This window comes from Diplotaxodon limnothrissa, linkage group LG17 (genome assembly GCF_057381915.1).
Source record: "Diplotaxodon limnothrissa isolate DT_005_m linkage group LG17, D_limnothrissa_male_GT1.1, whole genome shotgun sequence".
NCBI classification, from domain to species: domain Eukaryota; kingdom Metazoa; phylum Chordata; class Actinopteri; order Cichliformes; family Cichlidae; genus Diplotaxodon; species Diplotaxodon limnothrissa.
The window spans coordinates 10,701,500-10,723,987 of NC_140612.1; the positions used below are offsets into that span (position 1 = coordinate 10,701,500).

Consider the following 22,488-nt stretch of genomic DNA (forward strand, 5'->3'; position numbering starts at 1 on the left):
TGCCCGCTAAGACTACACAGTCCCAAAACCAGGGTGCTGTAATCAGTACTCTGGCAGTGGGGGTCTCCTATCAGCTTTGCATTACATCCCCAGCAGATGTGCAGGCAGCAGCCCGTCTGTGTCGCTCTGCAACTCTCTCAAGGTAAGACTGGTGTATGGGCACTTTTACCTTTAGGATTATTTGTTGCAAAAAAGCGAGAGAAATACGGTAAAGCTCCGGAGAGTCTTAACCATTTAAATCCCTTCTAATCGCTGCACTGAACTAGTGTGCATGTTTGAACTGCTAGGAGTTAAGACTTTGTGTGCTTGGAGGTGAAAGTGAAGCAGAACTGTTTCGCACTCACTTCTTTAACTTCTTTTACTGTTTTTCTAAATTGGCTTTTTAATGTAACTATTAAGTTACAATTATTGCAGGACACATTCAAGTTACATGGCATAAAAACTTCCTCACAAATATCCCTCAGACACTGGATGGTTTTGTTTTTTTAATAACATGCTGAGGACATTTTGCTGTATTTAGCAAGAAAGATGAAACTGCAGAACTGCTAAATTCCACACAAGTAATAACTAGCTGTAAATTATCCTGGGTACATATCTGCAGTCATGTTTTATAGGCTAGAAATCTGTTGGCTCAGAGCTCATGAAAGCATTTCAGAGATTCAACCAGGGGTGTAAAATTAAACCCAACACACACCTTTAAGCGTGAAACAACTCTTTATGATATTAATTTAAATCACATATCAATTGTTGTCAGTCAAGCTGTTATAAGTATTGTCTTTGAGGGAAAGAGTGCAGTGTAGGTGATCCTTTACTGGAAATTGTGTACTTTTATGGGCTTAAATTACACTAAGTATTTTCCTCTTTCCCTTGAGGGTTGTAAAGATGCTTGTATTTAAATACTCTAATAAATCAGTGTAAATTTGCATCCCATAAAACGCTGAAATCATCTTGGGAGAAGAGAATGAAAACTTTGAATGAAATGTAACTTTTGGAGGCAAAAATCCAAACCAAATGAAAGTTGCTGGTATTGTGGTGCAGTGTGATAGTAACTTTTCTCTTTGGACCAGGAGGACGGTGAAAGTCTTTCAGCGTTTCGTACGAACAAGATGTTTGCTGTTGTGTGGCTACTTAGCTGCAAGCCTGGCCTTGCTCGATATGCAGGTGTGTGTGATAACTTGATGACGTTGTTAAATTCACATATCCCCTTGGGCAGTGGTTTAGCGTCGGCACACATATACGCGTTCACAAAATCCTGGCAGCTGCCAAGCAGATTTAATTCTGTTTCTTTGAGACGGGACTGTAGAGCAAATGGATAGAAATGCATAGATGATGGTAGGGAGGACAGCTGGAAATGAAAAGGATGCACAAACATGACGTGAGGAGGATGAGGAAAACACAGATGATGAAAGAAAATGAAGAGAGGGGAAGTAGATGGAAAACAAGAAGTTTTTCTAAAAGAAAATAAAGTGAAAGGGGAGAGACTCAAAAGTATTTTTGCAGACTAAGAGGAGAACAAGCAACAAGAAAGCTTTTTTGATTTTGTCCTACTATGGTAACTCATTGACTTCTCCTCATCTGTTATATTTCTTCTGCTTCTATAGTTACTGTAACCTACAGATAAACATGTTTTGAAGGCGGCTTCAGACTTGTTCTTAAGGCGAGCACCCGACCACAGGGAGAAAATGATATTCCACATCATTCACATATTTATTTTCACACCTCTGAAGAGGTCGGGGAGTTTTTTGACTAACTATAATGTTGCCTGCATTTCAGTGCACAGTTCAAGTTTCAGTGAACACATTCAAAGCGAGTAAATTGGTGTTTATGGTGCTCACATTATAGATGTATGGTTTTTCTACTTGGTTTTTGATGTGCTGCAGACATTTATGCCAGGTAAGCCCTGCAAAGCCCAAGTATTGCAAATGTATCCTGCATTGAGCTGCAGTGATGCAAAGCAATGCTGGCAAGCAGCTGAGATCAGTAATGAAAAGATGCATGCGTGGTGTGTAATTTGAAATGGGGGAATCAGTTCTGTTAGATGGCTGGATCTGCCATCTGTGATAATTTCCAGTTGCAAATGACTGCATGTTTGAGTTTACAATAAATACTGAAAGATGGGAGCTGCCTGGGTCCAACTGTTTGTCTTCCAGTAACGCATTACCATAACTAAGGGTAGGTGTTTTACAAATAGCACACCATATAGAAACAATATAAAAAATAAGGTTTTCTTTTCCTTTTTATAATAGCAAAAGTTTGTTTTAATACCTCATTATTATGATTATGTCTCTTGCTATGTATTGCTTCTATAAGTGGCCCCACCCTTTTTAAAAAAAACTAAAATTCCCCCAGTTGTTTTTGCATTTTTCCAGCTAATAGCATAGTAGCATAAAGAGTATGACATTTGAAAAATGTGCAAAGTGAGCTGAAATTGGTGGATGCGTTTCAGCAGACAAACGTGAAGAAACCTTACCTGCCACCTGGAATGTTGGCCTTTTGTTCTATGTGAGGGGAAAGCATCTTCTCTCTGCCCAGTGCCCTTCATTTAAAATAATCAAACACTTTGCTGCGATGCTGAGTAACAGGAGCTGGAATTGCCTTGGTGATGATGCTGATGTTATTTTTGCAGCTTAATTCAATTGGTTGGATTGTGTCAGTCTAATGTGATTGGCAAAATGGATGCCCTTGGAGTATAAAAGGCAGCCAATACAGGCTTTAGACAGTGGCTGGGGGGGAAAGGGAAATTGTCCTCTAATGCTGTCTTGGCTTCTCTGGCCTTTGAATTTGTTGTTTGCCATAGCTGCTTTGGTATTCTGTAAGTATCTATCAAATAGCCTGGCCTCTTTAGATCATACAGCAAGGGAGACTATTTATATGCTATAGTAAAAATGCATGCTGTGACAGCGCCCCAGAGAAATGTGGTCATGGGAAACAGCTGAGGTCAAACCAACAGGAAGTGGAGAGGAGAGGAAGAAGAACTCTCAAGGGACAGAGTGTAGTTTTCTTGATGGTGAACTTGTTGCCTGGTTCTACTGGAAATTCCAGTATGATTCTTTACTGCTCACTTTATTTGTACTCATGTGCTGGTTTCTTCTGAGCTTTTATGTTCTGGCAGCTCTATTGGGAATATGCTAGCAGATCCCATTCTTTGTATATTAAAGAAAAATGTAGAAAAGACATCCCAGAAATTTCTGATGAGACCTTTCTCTTTGCCCAGTTGTTGTCATCTCTATCGAACTGCCTTATGAAGGCAAGAAGGGCATGCAATATATGACGTTTTTCCCCAACTTATCCAACTCCCTTAAACCTCCACCACAGTTTTCAGATTTGTTCCTAGATTTTGGGATCATCTGGAAAGACTCTGTTATCTTCCAGCAGCCATGTGGAGCCTTGTAAAATCTTTATGAGATAAACCACTCGCAATATCTGGGAGAAGCCTCAACACTTTAAAATGATATACAGCTGTTCAATAGTCTACGCTACTCAGTTGTTACACGAAGCATCTGGCTGAAAGATGCAGTGAAAAGGTCTTGATATCAGTAGTAGACAGGGTGTGGCCAACACTGGTTCACTAGCATCCTTGTACTGCACAAGCTCAGTTAACCCAGTCATTAAATTTCCAAGACTGGATGGCAAATTTTTATAGTAACCACGTTACGTCGACCTTTCTCGATCTGTTAACAAGCGAAAGTGAAATGGACAGTTTGTGAACCTCACTTAGATCAATTTCTGTTTGTTCTTGCGAGTTGCTTCACATAAAGCATGCTAGAAAAGTAGATTAAAATTGAGAACAAATTTAAAAAGCTTATGCTAGTGATCTCATAATGTGGTTTTAGAAAAAAACCTCTCAACGAGTTTTAAGCCTCTGGATTGTCTGCTAATGTATCATAAACTGGATGACTGGACAGTAGTAATATACCTATAGCTTTTTTGCCCCCACCCCCACGGGCATTTCCCCCCCTCCCCTATCCCCCGCCGCGTCCATGTGCGTGTGCACGTGCGCGAGAACGGACTTTTTGCACGTGCATGTGGGTCCAGGGGTCATATGAGTTCACATGTGTTTAATAGCGTATTATTTAATGAAACCATTATGTGTTTTAATTAAACTCTTTTTAAAGGATTGTATAGGTCTCAGAGTTCTGTTATTTAGACATAGATGATTTAATTGAACTACTTTAGGGGTATTTTAACTAGTTAGGAGCCTTTTGCATTTTCTTCAGTGCTATTTAGGAGCAAATAGTTTTCAAACAGAGGGCCGCAAATAACAAGTATCCCTTTAGAAATAAACAGTGATACTTCTAAAAACCGGGTATTCCCACACAGCATTTAATTTAGCTAGTTTAGGAAGATTTCACTTTTCTAATAGTTTCACAGGCTAGTAGTTTTTAAATAGAGCACCACAAACAACATGTATCCCTTTAGAAATAAACTGTGATACTTCTAAAAGTACATATTCACACTTGCGCTGTATCAACCTCAATGTGGCTTTAATGCAACTAGTCTTATAATTATCTACTAGTCTGCAACAGTTAGACTCGATGATTACACATAGATGATTTAACTACTTTAGAGGCATTTCACTTTTCTAAAAGTTTCACAGGCCAATAGTTTTAAATAGAGCACCGCAAACAACATGTATTCTTTTAGAAATAAACTGTGATACTTCTAAAAACACATATTCACACCTAGGCGCACTCTGTAACAGTTAGACAGAGGGGGTACAGTTAGGCTCCCAACAGTCTGTAAAAAGGGATGAAGCAACAAAAGAGGAGCCCTTATCAAGAGTATCCCAGCCCAAAGGTGTTTCTTCACAAACAGTTAATGGCTTTAATGCAACTAGTCTTATAATTATCTACTAGTCTGCAACAGTTAGACTCGATGATTACACATAGCTAATCAGAGGGGGTGCAGTTAGGTGCCCAACAGTCTACAAAGCAACAAAAGATGCTCCTTATCAAGAGCATCTCAGCCCAAAGATGTTTCTTCACAAACAGTTAATGGCTTTAATGCAACTAGTCTTATCATGTCAGAGGCCAACAGAAACCATGTCCAACAGAGTCTCCAAAGGCCTGCCACCTTTCTTCCTTACATCATGCTCTTTTATCTCTACATCTCAGAGGTCAACTGAAAGTAGCCCCACCTATATAAAAACACCCCATCAGACACACAGTATCTTCCACACTACTTCACAACTGCCGCAAGGTATATCATTTTAACTTTTTATTTTTTCACTTGAACGTGCGTTGGAGCCGACTTTGCTAACCACACAGAGCGTTTCTGACAGTCGGGCGCTGCTTATACAATAGAGAAAAGCAACAATACAGAGTGTTTCTCTGCTCCAAGAAATCCGAGGGCCTTTCACAAGGTAAGCATGTCTGTTATACCCAGGACATAAATGTCTGTATGTCAGTGCTAATTATTCAAAACCTGTTTTAAAACGTGACACATATGTTGTCCGAAAACATTTCCTCCAAATTTGCAAAGTTACTGATTTAAAAAATATATATTTTCGAATTTTTAGTTCCATGTCAAACATATGATAGACTCTTGAGCATATTCGTATAGCTAAATTCACAATGGTATAACCGTGCTAAATAAAAGAGGCCCAAGCACCAATGCACTCTAATCCACTCCGCTAAACTGTATGTTGATAAGTACATGAAGCGTACCTCTACCTCTACAGCTGAAAACAGTTTGTATCCGCACTCTGAGGGTCTGCTGAATTTTTTTAATACGAACAGCAGATGATGAAATCCTGTTTATTGTAGAAACTGTCCCTAAGCTATTGTTGCTCATACTTACTGAGGTCCCTAGCTACTTCCTTACTATGTCAGTAAACTTTTTGAAAAGGAAGCTGTTGTAGATTTAAAGAAACATCTTAATTGAAGCAAAGGCAAAAAAAAAAAACTGGAATGAATTTTATGTGACTGTTCATATTAAAGCCAACAACAAGTGAAAATCCCCCCCCCCCTCTCTCTCTCTCTCTCTCTGTCTCTCTCTCTGTCTCTCTGTCTCTCTCTGTCTCTCTCTCTCTCTCTCTCTCTCACTCTCACTCTCTCTGTCTCTCTCTCTCTCTGTCTCTCTCTCTCTCTCTCTCTCTCTCTCTCTGTCTCTCTCTCTCTCTCTGTCTCTCTCTCTCTCTCTCACTCTCACTCTCACTCTCTCTCTCTCTCTCTCTCTCTGTCTCTCTCTCTGTCTCTCTCTCTCTCTCTCTCTCTCTGTCTCTCTCTCTGTCTCTCTGTCTCTCTCTGTGTGTGAGTGTGAGTGAGTGTGTGCCCTCACAGAAGGAAGGTCACAGCAGGAGCTTTTCTCTAACGCATTACCAATCAGTTTTTCACAAGAAGTGTAGCTCATACAATGGTATAAGTGTATTCTTTGCGATACTTTATAAATATGAAGCTAAAGATTTTGAGTTCGTGCACATTGTGAAGCAAGAATCTAAATATCTGTGTCACAATGATTTCTATAAAAGCGTGTTGTTTATGGGGATAATGCAACAAATCTTTTGTGCGTCCTATTAATGATCAATGGTAATTGAAGAGGAACCCTGACTCAGGACATTTTCATGACAAGTGACAGCGCAGACAACTACTAATGAGAGAACATGTTTTATCATCATAAACACGATCATATGAAGCATCGTTAAAGTGTCACTTCAGTAATGTTGACTCATGCTTTTAATAATGACTTTAAAACACTAAACTCTAATTTCTGTGGTTATTTTAAGTTTACAGAATATAACATGTGGTAAGACGACGAGTTTTACTTCTCACTGTCCGTGTTATGTGTATCTATTTATCATGTGTGCTACTTTGCTCTGTGGACTGTAAAATGTTTCATTGTGTTCATGAAATAAACCAGACTTTCACCGTCTGCATCTTTTACTGTTTTTCTGCTTTTGTTCACTCCAAGTTTGACAAAACCTACAGATATCCAGAGTTAACCCACTAACAATGTGGAGCAGTCACAGTGTATTTAGCTGCTTTTTCCCTGAACACAACCAACTGAGAGAAACGCCTGTAGGCCTCACTTTGGTCATTTGAACGCTGAAGGAGATTTGTTCCATAGACACATACTAGTGTTTCCTGCACTTAATCCATCACTACTATGTTCTATTTAAATCCAGATTCCTTTTATAGTTTGCAGTGAAATTTGTTAAACCATTGCTTAATGGGACAGAAGTACAAGTCACTCTTTACTAACACATTTGTAGATGAGTTTATTGCTGAACAACACAGCTAGCAGTCTCACACACTCTTTAGGTTTTTCAAGTTATGTGTGTAAGGGTTTAGTCTATCAAACATTACCCTTTTTCCCCAGTATCACAACAGTATGACTCCCAAAGTACGGCTCAGTAAACAACCAATGATTCTAAAGCCAGAACAGAAAGATACAGTTGGAAGATGAATGATTGCGTTTTTATGATGCATTGTAAAACGACCCCCTCTTCTTCTTCTCCGTGTTGTTGTTGTTGTTGTTCGTAAACGAGGGGTGAGGAGTCTTTTTCTGATGCTGTAATAATTTTCAGCGTAAAAGTCATCCTCCAACACTCGCGTACACTCGTGCTGTTTCTGGCGGGGTTGATCGGACATACAACCGTTGCATTCGTCAGTGAGGTACTTGTTGATTACTAGGTTGACAAGATGATACACCGCGGTTTTCACGGTATCGATGAACAAAGAAGATGCCCAACCGTCAAGCTCGTCCGCTTGCTGCGGCTTTTCCAAGGGGCGATAGGAACCGCGCGTGTCAGGTAATATTGTGCCCTCGTCCGCAGAACTTTCCTCCTCCTCCGCAGGGTGGCGCAGGGCTGTAGAGGCCATACTTCTCTCTGTTGTTGAGCTAAAAAAAAAAAGGTTTGAAGGAATGAGACGGCGGTCTTCTTTTTAAAATAACAGAAGGGGGGCGTGATCTGGAAGTGGGTTGATCTTAAAGGGTGCGGGTAGGTGTGGCAGCAATTTTCAAAAACCGTAGAGTGGGCCACTGTGTCTCTAGCAGCTGCAACTTTGGAAAAGAACGGTAATTCCCATCTGTTGGGCTTGAAATTCTCCATGAAAATGGCATCTTCCAGCCCTTCTGCTCAATCAACCATCAGAGTGACAGAACTTGGTACATATTTGGTACTTGGTACCAGGGATACTGAGCAATCTTTAGTCTCTGAAGATCCAGCCACGAACCCTACATTTGAAGATTGGAGTGAAGACGCACCGTATTCACCAGTGTCAGAGTGGAGCACACCCCCCTCACCACCACAACTGTGGACTATGGACACTGACAACGAGGAAGCTCTGCCATTTAGATAATTTGTTTGCTGTGTCTGTAGATGCTATAGGGCTACTTTGTGATACAAGTCCTTTACTGACTTTAATCATCATTAGTGTCTTGTTGCATTGTGTGGCACAGTTGTACTCATAAAATTGACTTGGAGTAATGTTTAGGAAAACAATACAGCTTGATGGATCAACTCACAAATAATGTACGGAGATTAGTTATATTAGTGTGTGTGTTTGCAGCGGCAGTATAATACCATAATGAAATTGGACAGTAAAGTGAATGACTGTGCATTTGTGTATGTATGTGCACTCACACACAGAGAGAGAATAGGTGAGCTTGCACAGAAATGCTTTCACTGTAAGTTAATGGCCATATAGAGAATTTTATATCCGGATCAAATAAGTATTGGCTAGTTTTATTGACAGCATTTTTTTTATATGATGTTTGCACAAATGAAAAAATATACTCAGTGTTAACGTTTGCTGACGTATCCAAAAAGCCTTAAACGTACAATCAGTTGTTTTTGGAGTTTATTACCGTATTTTTGGACCATAAGGCGCATTAAGCGAATTAAAACAGTCAGATAAGTCAAACTTAAGTCAAACAGATAAGTCACATTCAAATAAACATAAATATTCTTGACATTGTTACTTACAGTTAATTACTGGTTGTCAGCAGATTAGAAATGCAACCCTCCTGTCTCCAGATAGCTGAATGAAGGTGAGGCAAATGTTTCTGAGCGTTAAATGTAGTGTTTATTTTTTTCTATCCCTTCAGTAGTTAACTTCCTTCAGTATCCAGATTAAGGAGGAGTGAATATTTTTTCTGATGCCTATAATATACACTGTGTAGAGTATGTACTGTATATATGCTGGTGAGTAATATACAGAGATTACTCTCTCAAATGACCTCTATTGGGCTGAACTGGAAATGGTGTTAGACACTGAATGGAGTCCCTATACTGCGTGACTGACTCTTATTCTCTAATCTATATAATGGCACACACAGGTTAGATTAATATGGATGATGGATCCCAGCATTGGTTGATGTTGGTAGGTTCTGACAACCTTTGGGGATGTCACTGATAAAATGTAAATCCTCATAACGTCACTTAATGTGATTGGTTGGGGTGGGTGGGGGTCGCTGCGTGTGCTCAGTCACTCCGTCGTTGCTTGACAAGCTGTTAGATGTTCTGTCTTTATATGTGACATGCCACCACTCACACACACAGACATGCATGAAACACAATACCACCCCATATGTACTCTGCCACCTACATGACACAATATATAAATAATATGATCACACAGATGATACACAATGATACTAGCTTTCAAAAAGAAAAAGCGTAATGATGTGCAGCAAAGAGAGCGATTACAGATTTGTTCATCAGTCAAATGTTTCCTATTGAGCTCTTGAGTTATTCTGAATTGAGTGATTCTGAACACAGGTTACCAAAAATGCTCCAAAATAAGAAAATGTGAAATCCAAGGGAAGCGAATACTTTCTGAATGCATTTTATTATGTTTGACTATATGTTTGACTTGTGCTCATGTGTGAATGTTAGCTTGGGCTTCCAGATAAAATGATGTGTGGTGGTAATCGGTAAGGGCGTTTTGGTTATATCAGCGTTATTCCCCAGTATCATGTTCATTTTTAAAAATGATTTCAGGGTGTATCTTGGCCCTGGCAGCACAGGCACAGACAGTTTGATTTGCATTATCAGTATCAGTTAAGATTGAGACATCATCGCTCTGGGGTGTCCTGTAGCGATACTGCTAACAGCTCATTAGACCGATAAAGAGTAAGACTGAAGAAAAGTTGTCAGTTTAATATCATACAGATACAGACGGATATTATCCAGGCACACACAGAAATTAGTTTGGGAAATATTTATCATAGTTTGCGAGTCTTTTGCACCATTCAGTCCAGCTCATAATTAACTGGCAAATTCCAGAGCCATTAGTTACACAAGGTCACTAAGCAGAGAAACACTGATTAATCTTAGTGTATGTGTGAGAAACTGCATACAGCACCAAATCCGACACTGAAATAGGCAACTTGTAGTGTTAAAATTTGCAACTTAATTGTATTATTGTATTATATGTTTAACTGCTCATTAAACACATATTCTCTCTCTCTCTCTCTCTCTCTCTCTCTCTCTCTCTCTCTCTCTCTCTCTCCCTCTCTCTCGATCTTTTTAAAAAAAATTGTGTTTCAGTCTCTGAAAGAGTCAACTCTGCCTGCATCTGTGTGGTTGATCTGTCACCATGAAGCATCAGTCTATTTCCCGATGGTTGAGTCAGCTGGGACTGCCACAGTACTGCACAGCACTGGAGCAGGAATATGATGGCGTAGAGGTAATACAAGTACATGTGCGCACACAGCAGCACAACCCACATGTTTTTTAGCATCCGAGTTTTTAAATGACTCGTGAAGCTGTTGTAAATTATATAAAACAACAAGCTTAGAGGAAAACCTCTTGAGGAAAATGATGTTTACTGGAAAGTAAACATCATTTTCTAGCGCTCAAGAAAAGGTTTTCTGTGGGTAGTTAACCTGCCAACGCTTTAGAAGTGTTTTAGTGTTGATTGTTAATCATTTTAACTATGGTATTCAGACATGGTATAAAAATGCCAAAAATGACTGAAATTGCTACCAATGAGAGCGCGGGATACCGCTGATTAGAGATCCGAATCGGTTACCTAGGCAACCAAATGGCAATCGGCTTCAAAGTAATGTGTGACAAGTGAATCCATTCCAGTATGAGCCAGCTTAAAGGACATATAATACTTTTATCACTTTTACGTATATATTTTTAGTTTTGGTAGGTCTTGTCCTAAGTTGGGTGAAAAAACAAACAAACAAATCAAATACAAGAAGAACCACAAAAGGACACCACTGATGATTTGGAAAAACATTTTAAACTACAGAGGACATTTAAAAAAAAATTAAAAACAGTTGTTTGAGCAGATAATGAGATTTGCATGATCATATATCAGATGTTGAGTTAATTTAAGTTGGAAGATCTATACAGACCTATACAGAGGGCACAACATCTTTGTTTCTCTAGAGAAAGTGACATGATTGATAGTAATAATATAAAAGGTGTTTTATTGTCCCCGTGAGCTGTAAGTGATAAATACATTGTAATTTGAATGAACTGACCTTTTTAAGTAGTCACACAATGTTTGCATTCCAACAACTGAAATAGTGGTTGTTATTAAGGCAGTTTCCCACGACTGACTACTAAAGCAGCCTTATAAAACTTCATCACCGGCCTGAATGGACAGCGATGTGGAGGCTGTTCAGCCATTACCCAACTTCATGCTGAATGGTACACAGCCTTTGGCTAGGGGACAAGATTCATGAGCCAATAAGACATGAATTATTGCGTTACCTCTAGCTAATGTTTACCCAGAATGCATCTGTGCACAGTGAAGGCATAATAGAGAAAATACAAGAAAGCTTGCGCAAGAAAAGGCTATTCTAGTCACGTTTAAATGAAAGAGTGTAGATATAAGTTGTTATGTGAAATATTTTCTCAATATTAAATGGATGAAATTCTGAGCGTAGATCTACATGTAGCTAATGCTTTAGGATGTACACTGTGTATTTTTTTTTTCAGTGTAAAGGAAAGTCTCTGTAAGGTCTGACATATATACTTAAGGTGATGGTGAGGAGTTGTTTGCACTTCTTGTTACACTGTAATTGCTGTTATGGGAGGATAAAACTAAGAACTATCCCCTACCTCTTTCTTGACCATCCTCCATTCATAATGAAGTCAGTGCAGTGTTGCTAACCTTCCTATTCATATTAGAACAACAACATGAGGTTCAGTGCCTCTGAGCCATCCATGCTTGTGAAAACAAACCTAACTAAACTAACATCATTAACACAGCCTTTGCCAGTGTTGGGGTCATTATTCCAAAAAAGTAATGTATTACATGCTACTTCTTACTGTTCTTGCAGTATGTTACTTAAAGAGAAAGTAATTTGTTACACTACTAGTTACATTACTTTCTCGTTACTCCGTGAATTGACCTAAAATGCATCGTCATGTAATTACCAGCTAATAACATAAAGGTTGGGTTACAGTTCCACACACCAACACAAATCTCTCTGCTAATGTAGACGCACATAGAGCTTTCTTTTAGGGTTTACATAAGAAGAAAGCTGACAACACAACATGAAAACATCCCTAATAGACTTTAAAGCCATTGTGATTCTACTTTAGAAACATGCACAGGTAGAAATGGAGAATGGAAGTCTGGCTGTATGTCAATGCCTTTGTTGAAGTTCAGCGTCTGGGTGCTGGACTGCGATTAGCATGAACTCAGCTTTATCGTCTTTCTGGGTTCTTTGCTATCTTTGTGTTAGCAATATAATGTGGTTGTTTCTGTACTTGATGCTGTTAGCACTTAACCGTCACACTCTTATCCTTTCTAAGTATGTACTTTGATTATAGTAACACGTTAAACCCAAAACTTCTTGCTGCAGTAATGTTTTTTTTAATATCTGCCTGGATGTTGGATGTTTGCTTGGGTTCTCTCCGCTTCCTCCCACAGTCCAAAGACATGCAGTTAGTGGGGTTAGATTAATAGGTCATTCTAAATTGTCCATAGGTGTGAATGTGAGTGTGGATGGTTGTCTGTCTCTGTGTTGAGAGGATAAGAGGAAGAGAATGGATGCATGTATTATAGATTTTGAGGTGATAATGATTCTTGATTTCTCTTGATTATCCACAAAACTACAGTTAACAGTTAACGTACAGCATTTAGTTAGAGAACATGGATGTTGTCTTTCTCAGCCCCACCTTATAATTTAACCTGTGTCTCCACTGGAGATAGAAGTGCTGCTTTTTTAAAATTTTCTGCCACGTGATTCAAATGTCAAAGAGTTTGACATTTAAATTCAACAGGCCATTTTATTACCAAAAATATCGATTCATGCAGTATTTAAAAAAATTCCAGATCACTGCGCCACAGTGAGATGTTTAATGTCTGGAAACATCCCCACGTCTCTGCTTGCCTTTTCATTTACTTGCACCTTCATTGTTGAAATAACATTTACGCTGGCAAAACCAACATCCACAAGTGCTATGTCAACTCTCCACAGGACTGGTATGGGAATTCATATTGTTGTTCAGCTCTGCGTGATGTGGACAACAGAGAAAAAAGAAAACATGTCAACTTGCTGTTCCATGCAGACGGAGATGAGAAAGACAGGAGAGGGAGGGAGAGATTCTGAGATAGAGAGAGACAGACAGAAAGACTTATCTCTCTCTCTCGCTCCCCCTCATGCACACACCTTGAACTGTGTGTGTGTGTGATGAGCTGAACAAATGTAGTATCTTTCTTGACTTGCCAACATGTTATTATTGAGCTGTTTAGGCATGTTGAGCCCAGTGATCATCTGTCACATGTGTTGTACGCACCTTGATAAACTCAGGTTCATCTCTTGTAATTTTCTTTTTTTCCCTTTTGTTTTTCGTGTGTGTGTGTGTGTGTGTGTGTGTGTGTGTGTGTGTGTGTGTGTGTGTGTGTGTGTGTGTGTTTTGTTTTTCCCATTCAGGGTTATTTTTTTTAAACCGTTTCCTCCTTTGTGTGCACTTTTGTGCACGGATGAGGCAGAGTTTGTTTGTGTGCATGTATTTGGCTACTTGTGGATGCAGGTGAGCAGTTTCTTACTTGCAGTGTGCTTGTGCGCCCTTTCACTGTGATTTTAATTTGTCTGTGTGTGTTTACATTCATGGGTGCCCACTGCATGCTCAGAGTCTAAATAGAGCAGTGTTTGTCATGAGCCATGAGAATAGTCATATTGTTGAGCAATCAGAACAAAAAGCCCTTGGTCTGAGCTCAGAGCAGCGTGTGATGACACACTGTGTCACATGTACATGTCTGTGTGTGTTGTGGGGGTTTTTTGGGTGGGTTTCTTTTTTCCGTTTGGTTACAAGCGTACTATAGAAGGTTGGGTTATGGTTCAAAGATTTGGTAGGTCTCTACTTCAAAGGTCATGTAAGTTAATAACACAGCGAGTGTGGAAGTGTGGCAGGGTGTGTGTTAAGACAGTGTAATGACAGCAGCAGGATGAGAGGTGGAGATGACACTTTGGAAGATAAGAGGTCACTTGTGGTCTCAGCCTTTTTATTATGCACTGCTTTCTGAAAATCTTGTGAATGCCATAACTCAAGATGGAAGTCATCTAGGATCTTCAAATATATATCATACGTGCATCTATTAGTAGGCTGAGGGGCAGCACTGGTGTCTGCCAGTATTTTTGTATTTATTGCTCTTGATGTGTTTTATTCTTGTTGTTGGGCTTAACAAGCACCTGAGTGCAAAATACAATTTCACCTCATGCGAATATTTGCTGGAATGACAATAAGAGCCTTTAAATAAGTATTGGAATAGTTAAAATCCAGTTAAAAGTGGCAGAAATGGTTTTGCTTTTTGACTTTTCTCTAACAGACAAAAGGATCAAAATATTACAGACTGTAAAAATACTGCTGCTCAGTACCCCAGCACCACCCACTATGACCTCAGTAAAACCACAAGTAGAATTGTTGCGGCAGGGAAGGCGGACGCACCTGCACGGCATCACAGTCACGCCTCGCCAGCTTGGTGTAGGGTCCTGTCATGTTGTCTTTGTGGGTATGTGTGGCTGGCAGCTAGGGAGCTGCAGCCGTGGAAGTGTGTTAGAACGCAACCGTAAAAAAAATATGTTGGAGAATGCAGAATTGTGGTCATGCCATGCCTCATTCCTGCCACAGTTGCCTTTTTCACAATGTTGACCAAAAAAATGACAATGTAGGAGATTCATTTCAGAATTGACGGCAGGTCTGTTAGATTGGTTTGGATGCATTAACTGGGAATTATATTTTTGCATTAACGGTATTCTGCAGGTATGTTGTAGCCCAACCCAGCAAAAACCATGTTTGTCTTCTATCTGAAAATGAAACTCTGTTCAAACTGAGATGAAATTTTAGTTGTGTGAGGGTCCAATGAGTCCTCTAGACTCAGTTTATGCAAAACCTGTGTTTAAAAAGTGTAAATATCAGTAAAACCATAAGTCAATGCTTTACTGTAGGCTGGGACACAGCTTATTTGAACCCAATATGTAACTGATACGATACAGGGACAACATAGTATATTTTTAAACTGTTATTTTTATTTGAAAAAATGAATTCACATCTATGATCCAGACATCATCTCACAGTAAAACATGCAGACTATTTAACTTCACAATGGTTAAATGCAGCTTTGTTTGTTTTGTACACCTTGAATTAAAGGATGCAGTTTCTAGGGTTAATTTGCCCCAACAACAAACTGAAACGCTGAGCAGAAAGTTGCTGAAAGCTGTCGACTGCTCCACAGAACTTCGTAGCCTGTGGTAGTTTGAAACATTTCAGCGGTTTAGTATTTATTTTTAAGATACAGTATCCAACACTATTTCTAGAGCAGGTTGATTTTACATGCACGTTTTTGTTTGCTTATATTTTCCAGGATCTGCTTCACCTCACAGAGTATGACCTCTTGGTGCTTGGAGTCCACAATCACCTCCACCGCCTGCACCTTCTTACTTCTCTACGCCTCCTTCAAGAGCGAGAGAGGAGGAGAGGTACTCTTGCACTCCAACACGCTGCCGGATGCCTAAACACTTTTTATCTTACCTGATCTTTTCCATCAAGTTGTTGATTCTGGATCTGTGTTTGATTTGATTCCTGGTGTGCCCAGCAACTAGACAGAGACAGAAGCATTAGTGTCATGTAAAGACTTGCTTGTGCCTGGGGGTCGCTGGTGGAGGGGGTTATCTTACTCAGGATAATGCTGTCTCTCTCTCTCGCGCACACACACACACACACACACACACACACACACACACACACACACACACACACACACACACACACACACACACAAAGCATGTGAACCAAAGCTGTCAGCAACTAGGGAGAAGAGTGCTGAGGCCTGCACTCCTGCTGGGTTTAATCACTTTTGGAGGTGTGCATGTATGCATGCGTGGATGTGCTTTTTAGTGTGTTCGTGACAGACTGCTTTGTTTGCTCTGGTTCCCATGCATTATAAAGTGAAATCTAGCTGTTGTCTTGGTGACTGCTGTATAAGTAAAGTCACTAAATAATTGTAGTGGATCTTGTTGGCTGTTGCTACATGTTATCATACATGCACAACAGCAGGCATAATCAGAAGATGCAAACTTGGGGCAAAATAGCCACTTTGTGATCAAAACACTGCGCCCGCTGCATCACTTACAAAAAAAAAACAACCCACAGTGTCTTTCTTGGCTGAACTTCTGAACATTTTTCAGGAGCCAGACTTTCTGAAGTTGTTAAGAGGAAGCAGGGACTATAAAGAGTCTCCTCCTGTCTCATAGTAAACCTAGCAATTTGCAAACCCATCTGGTATGAAGTGTCTAAAAAACAAAACACGCAAACAAAGAGACCTCAAGTTACAGTAAGTATAAAAACATTTGACTTTCTGCATCTGGTTTGGCATAATTTAGGTTTTGTGGAAGTTTGGTTTTACTGCTGGTCATTTAGCAGTAAGGTATTTCTTTTTCCTTTTTCAGTATGTTTTACTATGCATATCTGTTGTGTTGCCTGGGTTTATTTTGAAAATGTGCATGAATGAGGATGGATGACCTACTAACTGCAGACCAAATCTACAAATGGGTACAAAGAAAGTAACTTGAAACTGGACTCTGTACAGTCCTGTGAAATGTGCTTCCACAGGAATTAAGAGGGAATCTAGCAGCCAGGTGCCTTATGAAGACAGAGGCTTTGGTAGTTTGCTGGTCTGGACCATATAACTGTGTGTTAACACAATGTTCAGGTCAAAACATGAAATGCTCAGAGAAATTGCAAAAAACCCAAGAGCAACATTTCAGACTGTGAGGCCTCAGTTAACATGTTAAAGTTCATGATGGCACAGTTGGAAAAAGACTGAAAAAGTCTGGCTTGTTTGAAAGTGTGTCCATCAGAAAACCTCTTCTTTCTAAAAGAAACATGGCAGCATCGTATAGGTTTTCAAAATGAACCACAAGACTGAAACAATGGGCCTCATTTACTAACAGCGCGTGGGCACAAATCTGTGTATAATTCATGCCTATGAAAAATTAATGTACAAATCAGTGATTTACCAAAACATCTGTACCTGAATTTATGTGTACTTACAAACAAACATGACAAACAATATGACTAATAAACAACAACAAAACAGTACCTCTCACCATGTGCATGAATAGTAATAACACCAATAATAAGGATATTTCCTTTTTGTCATCATTCGTTTTCCCAAAAATATTATAAGCCACAAAATGCTCAGGATCACTGAATTACAAATAAATACATTTTTAAAAGTTAAATTGCAACGAAAGAAAACGAAATACTGATGGAAAAGCTGTGGACTTTAATGTTTTAATTTAAACATATTCCAGTATTCCTTACCTCATTATATGAATTATAACTATCATTGCTAGATTTCATGACTTATATTTACAAATAGTGGAAACTCTTTTTTTTTTTTAAATTATCATTATTATTATTATTTTATTTTATTCATTGACAAGTTGTCATTACCTGTGAGTGAAACTGGAGCACTGATGCCAGATATGTAGACGAGGCATATAATGAGTAGTTTACCTATCATTACAGCTCACCCCTTATAAAAACATTTATTTTCACATTCCTGGGATCACTGCGTGACCACTGTTGGAGACCTGGCCTACAGGCTGACGACTGCTGCTGAGATGAAATGGCCTCTGGTGGAAATCACTCAGTCACCAACTACTGTGGTATTATCTGTCTGCCTGGCAGGCTGCCAAGCTTATCATTATCACAGAGTCCAGTTTTGTTCAGCTAATAGCATCTCTCTTACAGACACACACACACTGCGTTTTCATATCTTAGTGGGACATCTAATTGACATAGTGCCTTCCTTAGCCGCTTACTCTAACCCTTAGGTTACGGTCAGGTTTAGCCTAACTGTAACCTTGACACTAAAACTACATTTTGGGTCTCAAAAATGCCTTTAAATTCGTGGGCACGAGCATTTTGTCCTCATAAGGGCTGTTAGTTGGTATAGCAACATTCCAATTTTTGGTCCCAACAGAGATACGTAATTTTTTTTCTTAAGAATATAACGTGAACTCACAGACTGCATTCAGGCATATATTAATTTCATCATATTACTTTTTTATTGGTGTGTGTGTGTGTGTGTGTGTGTGTGTGTGTGTGTGTGTGCGCACCCACCCACAGGCATGTGTGCAGCAGGTACTTTCCTTAACAGCAGGTATTAAAAAGCAGTGGAGAAGAAGAGATGTTCTAATTAGAGCATTTAGAGGGTGAAATAGGAGGCATCAGTAAAACCCCCACATGCATGCTCATGCCTCACATATTTGAGGCATTTTATTTTGAGGCACTGTTTTGTTACAGCTGTTTGTGTCATTGAGGCTATTCTGTGTATGCTGTGTTAAAATTCCATGTTTAAATACCTGAGCTCGGTAGTTGTTTGAGAGGTTTTTTGGGGTTTTGTTTTTTTCTTTGCATATAGGTTTAATTTCAGTTTATAACCACATTCATTAGCATTATGTGATAATACCGTGGCATCAGCATGGGAAGCATCAAGGTGTACATAAGCACATATTAATGAATACTTTTATATTCCTTTCAGGACTGTGGTTTACAGCACTGAGGTTTATCGAATCAGCGCTGTACTCTGAAAGTAACAGGACTGTGTGTGCTCTTTTCATCTTTCAAGTTCAAATTCCAGTCATGTGCTAAATATTTTCAAGGTGATGCACTTGAACACGCTCAATGTGTACCTAGCTGCATGGATGGTTTTACGTAATGAGTCGCCATCTTTGAGCTTCCTCGCCCTACCTGGTCACTACTTGCCAAATAAGCAGCAACAAAAGTAGAGGCTGTACTGTAAACACTACAACCAAATATTTGAAATGTGACTGTTGATGCAGCAGTGTCTGACAGTAGATCTATTACGTCCTCTGAATCAGGCTGTTTTTTCGTGTGCCTCACCTCGCTGTTCACTCCTGTCAGGACTACCTGTCTTGGACTATTTGTCATGTTCCTCTGTGCATTTATAAGCAGCTTTAGTTGTGTTGCAGACACTGTCTTGTTTTGGGAGGCTGCTGAAGGGAGCATTGATGCTTCAGGGGTTAGTTTGGACAGCAACGTATGCAGCTGGTGTGCATCAAAGTAACATCCTCATGGTAAGAGACATAGTTCTAGACGGACATGTAATGTTAGCGTAAATGAGATTTCACTTTGTTTGCTGCTGCTTTTTGTATTTGATCACAATGAGAGAGAGGAAGGGACAGCATGAATGTGACTTAATGAGACTTGACCTCGATTTACAATTTGGAAGAAACTGTGACTTTGTTACGAACAGCAGGGAGTAGAACAAGAACCAAATCAAGTCTTTTTAAACAGAATCTGGCGCAGTTCGCAGTGGAGACCTGCAGATTCTCAGTGCACATCACATACAGTTTATGTAAAAACACAAGATGCGTGCACTGAGTTTACCTCACAGACATTCTTCGTACTAAATATTAGATAATTCTCGGTGCCGGGCTTCAGGCTGGTTAATCTCCCTTGTGAAGGTGATAGACTCATCAACATGACCTTCAGTTAATACTAAGTGTACTATAAACATCTTCCTGTTTCTGTCTGCATGTGTCAGTAACACAAACTCAGCTGTCAACAATTCTGCTCTTATCTCACAAATGTCAAAACAGGGAATATCTAGCTCCCAGATTTATCCAAATGGTCGAATTCTTGGAGAAAAAGTAAACTTTAAAATGTTCCTTATGTACTTCTGGAATCTGTCCAACACTGCTGCTATATGCTTCCATGTCAGTGTCACGTTGTGAAAACCGCTCGAGGTCCTGTGAAATTAAACATTCACTATTTTAACCATCTTAACAAATGACCATGTTTGTCCTTTTCTGAAAAACAAAGCCACTCTTCATTTCTTTATATTTTGCGAGGAGAACTAGGATTTATTCTGCAAACTTTTTTGGAATTGCACTATATAAAGGAAAAAATGGCGTTTGTACAGCTAGATCAGTGTTTGGTATGAACATCTTTATTCAACTCTGCCCGAACTTTCTTAGGCAAGCTTTCTCTTAATTTCTGTATTTACTCTTCAGGAATAGTTCTCCAGGCTTCTTGAAGGGCATTTCAAAGTTCCTCTTTGGGTGTTGGCTCCCTCCTCTGTGTATGTTCGTGACGATTTGAACTAAACATTTTAAATGTGGATCCATCACTACATAAGGGCTGTTGAAACTGAGTTTCAGTCCAGTTCTTGTGTAATTTGGCATACCTCAGCCTTTTCTCTCCATTTCCCTTCCTCAGTAATGGCTTCTTGACAGCCACCCTTCCACTGAGACTGTTTCTGATGAGGTGAGTAGCAGGGGAATGGAAAGATCACATTGCTTCGCTCAGGTCCTGTGTCAGGTCTTTGCTGGATTCTTTCCTGTTTTTTAAGGACATGATGTTCAGATACTGTTCATTTCATGTAGATAGTTTTTAGGTCTGTCACTTCTCCTTTTGCCATTTTTGTAGCTTCAACTAAAGGATTTGTTTTATTTATTTGTTTGTTTGTTTTTTCTTTTGTGATAGCCTGCTCGTAACACAGTACACAAAGATGGCCCTATATACAATTTAACATAAGTTCTTTAAGTTGTCTGTTATGTATAGACGGCACTGGTTTATTCTTTGAGTTAGGTGTGTTTTATTATGATTGAATGAATCATAGATCAATGTCATTGTAACTATGACAGTGTGAATAACACTGTATTTGGTCCTTTTTTATGAACACATTCAATAAATGACTAAAGATTGCACGTAGCAATCTTTATGGAACACATTATACATAAATGTGTTTGCAGATGACACCACCGTCATTGGCCACATTCAGGATGGTGATGAGTCCACATACCAGCAGGAAGTTGAGCGGCTGGTACTCTGGTGCAGTCAGCACAATCTGAAGCTGAACACTCTTAAGACTGTAGAGATGACAGTGGACTTCAGGAGACATCCCTCAACTCTGCGCCCCCTCACCATATCAGACAGCCCTGTGTCGACTGTGAAGATCTTCAAGTTCCTGGGTACAACCATCTCCCAGGACCTGAAGTGGGAGACCAACATCAACGCCATCCTCAGAAAGACCCAGAAGAGGATTTACTTCCTGAGACAACCCCTAACCCTACAGTCTTCCAAAGGAGCTGCTAATCCAGTTCTACACTGTGGCCATTGAGTCTGTCCTGTGCTCCTCCATCACAGTCTGGTATGGAGCAGCCACTAAACAGGACAGGAGCAGACTGCAGCGGACTGTACGGGCAGCAGAAAGGATCATCAGCGCCCCCCTGCCCTCCGTCCAGGATCTGTACCTCTCAAGAACCAGGAAACGGGCAGGGAAAATCATCACAGACCCCTCACACCCTGGACAGAGACTTTTTGATCTGCTGCCCTCTGGCAGACGGTATAGAAGACTGCAGTCCAGGACCACCCAACAGTTTCTTTCCCCTCGCCATCTCCCTCCTAAACAGTTGACCTGTCACACTGCTCCCACTGCCAGACTACAACTGCACCTTATGTACATTCTGTAGTATTCATTCCACCTCATTTCATTTCTGTCATCCTGTATTCTATGTATATAAGTTTAGATTGGTTATTTATGGTTGGTTTACACTGTGTGTGTGTGTGTGTGTGTGTGTGTGTGTGTGTGTGTGCAATTTACATTGCTGTGCTTGAGAGTCACCATCTACCGGAACCAAATTCCTTGTATGTGTCTGCACATATACATGGCCAATAAACACGATTCTGATTCTGATGAGCTGCTGTAATTGACGTATTGACTGACGTAGCTGTTCCACAGAAACCATGACTGCATAAGTCAGAAACCAGCAGATTTAATTCTACCTGAACTGATTCTTCAGCCAAAGACCTGCCTTTTCTTTTTTCCTTCTTTTTTTTTTTTTTTTTTTAAGACCCTGAGGCTGCAACGGAGGAATGAGGAGTGGCATTAACAGAGAAATGTTTACTGATCAGAAATACACACATGGAAAGACAAGCATCTGTAAACAGAGCTATAAGAAAAATAAAGGAGCAGCAAGGAATAAGGAGCTGATGGAGAGAAAAGTAAAAATGGAACAAAGGTTGAAATCTATGCTTGATTT

At 39.8% G+C, this 22,488-nt stretch overlaps 1 protein-coding gene across 1 annotated transcript in view; it reads left to right on the forward strand.

The window, feature by feature from the left end:
• The first annotated feature begins 94 nt into the window (after positions 1-94).
• bcar3 (BCAR3 adaptor protein, NSP family member) overlaps positions 95-22,488 on the forward strand; it is a 74,691-nt gene continuing 52,297 nt past the window's right edge. Inside the window, exons 1-3 of the mRNA XM_085375627.1 lie at positions 95-142; positions 10,493-10,631; positions 15,777-15,891. Coding sequence (XP_085231753.1) covers positions 10,542-10,631; positions 15,777-15,891 — 205 coding nt within the window. The 5' untranslated portion in view covers positions 95-142; positions 10,493-10,541. The remainder of the gene's footprint in view (positions 143-10,492; positions 10,632-15,776; positions 15,892-22,488) is intronic.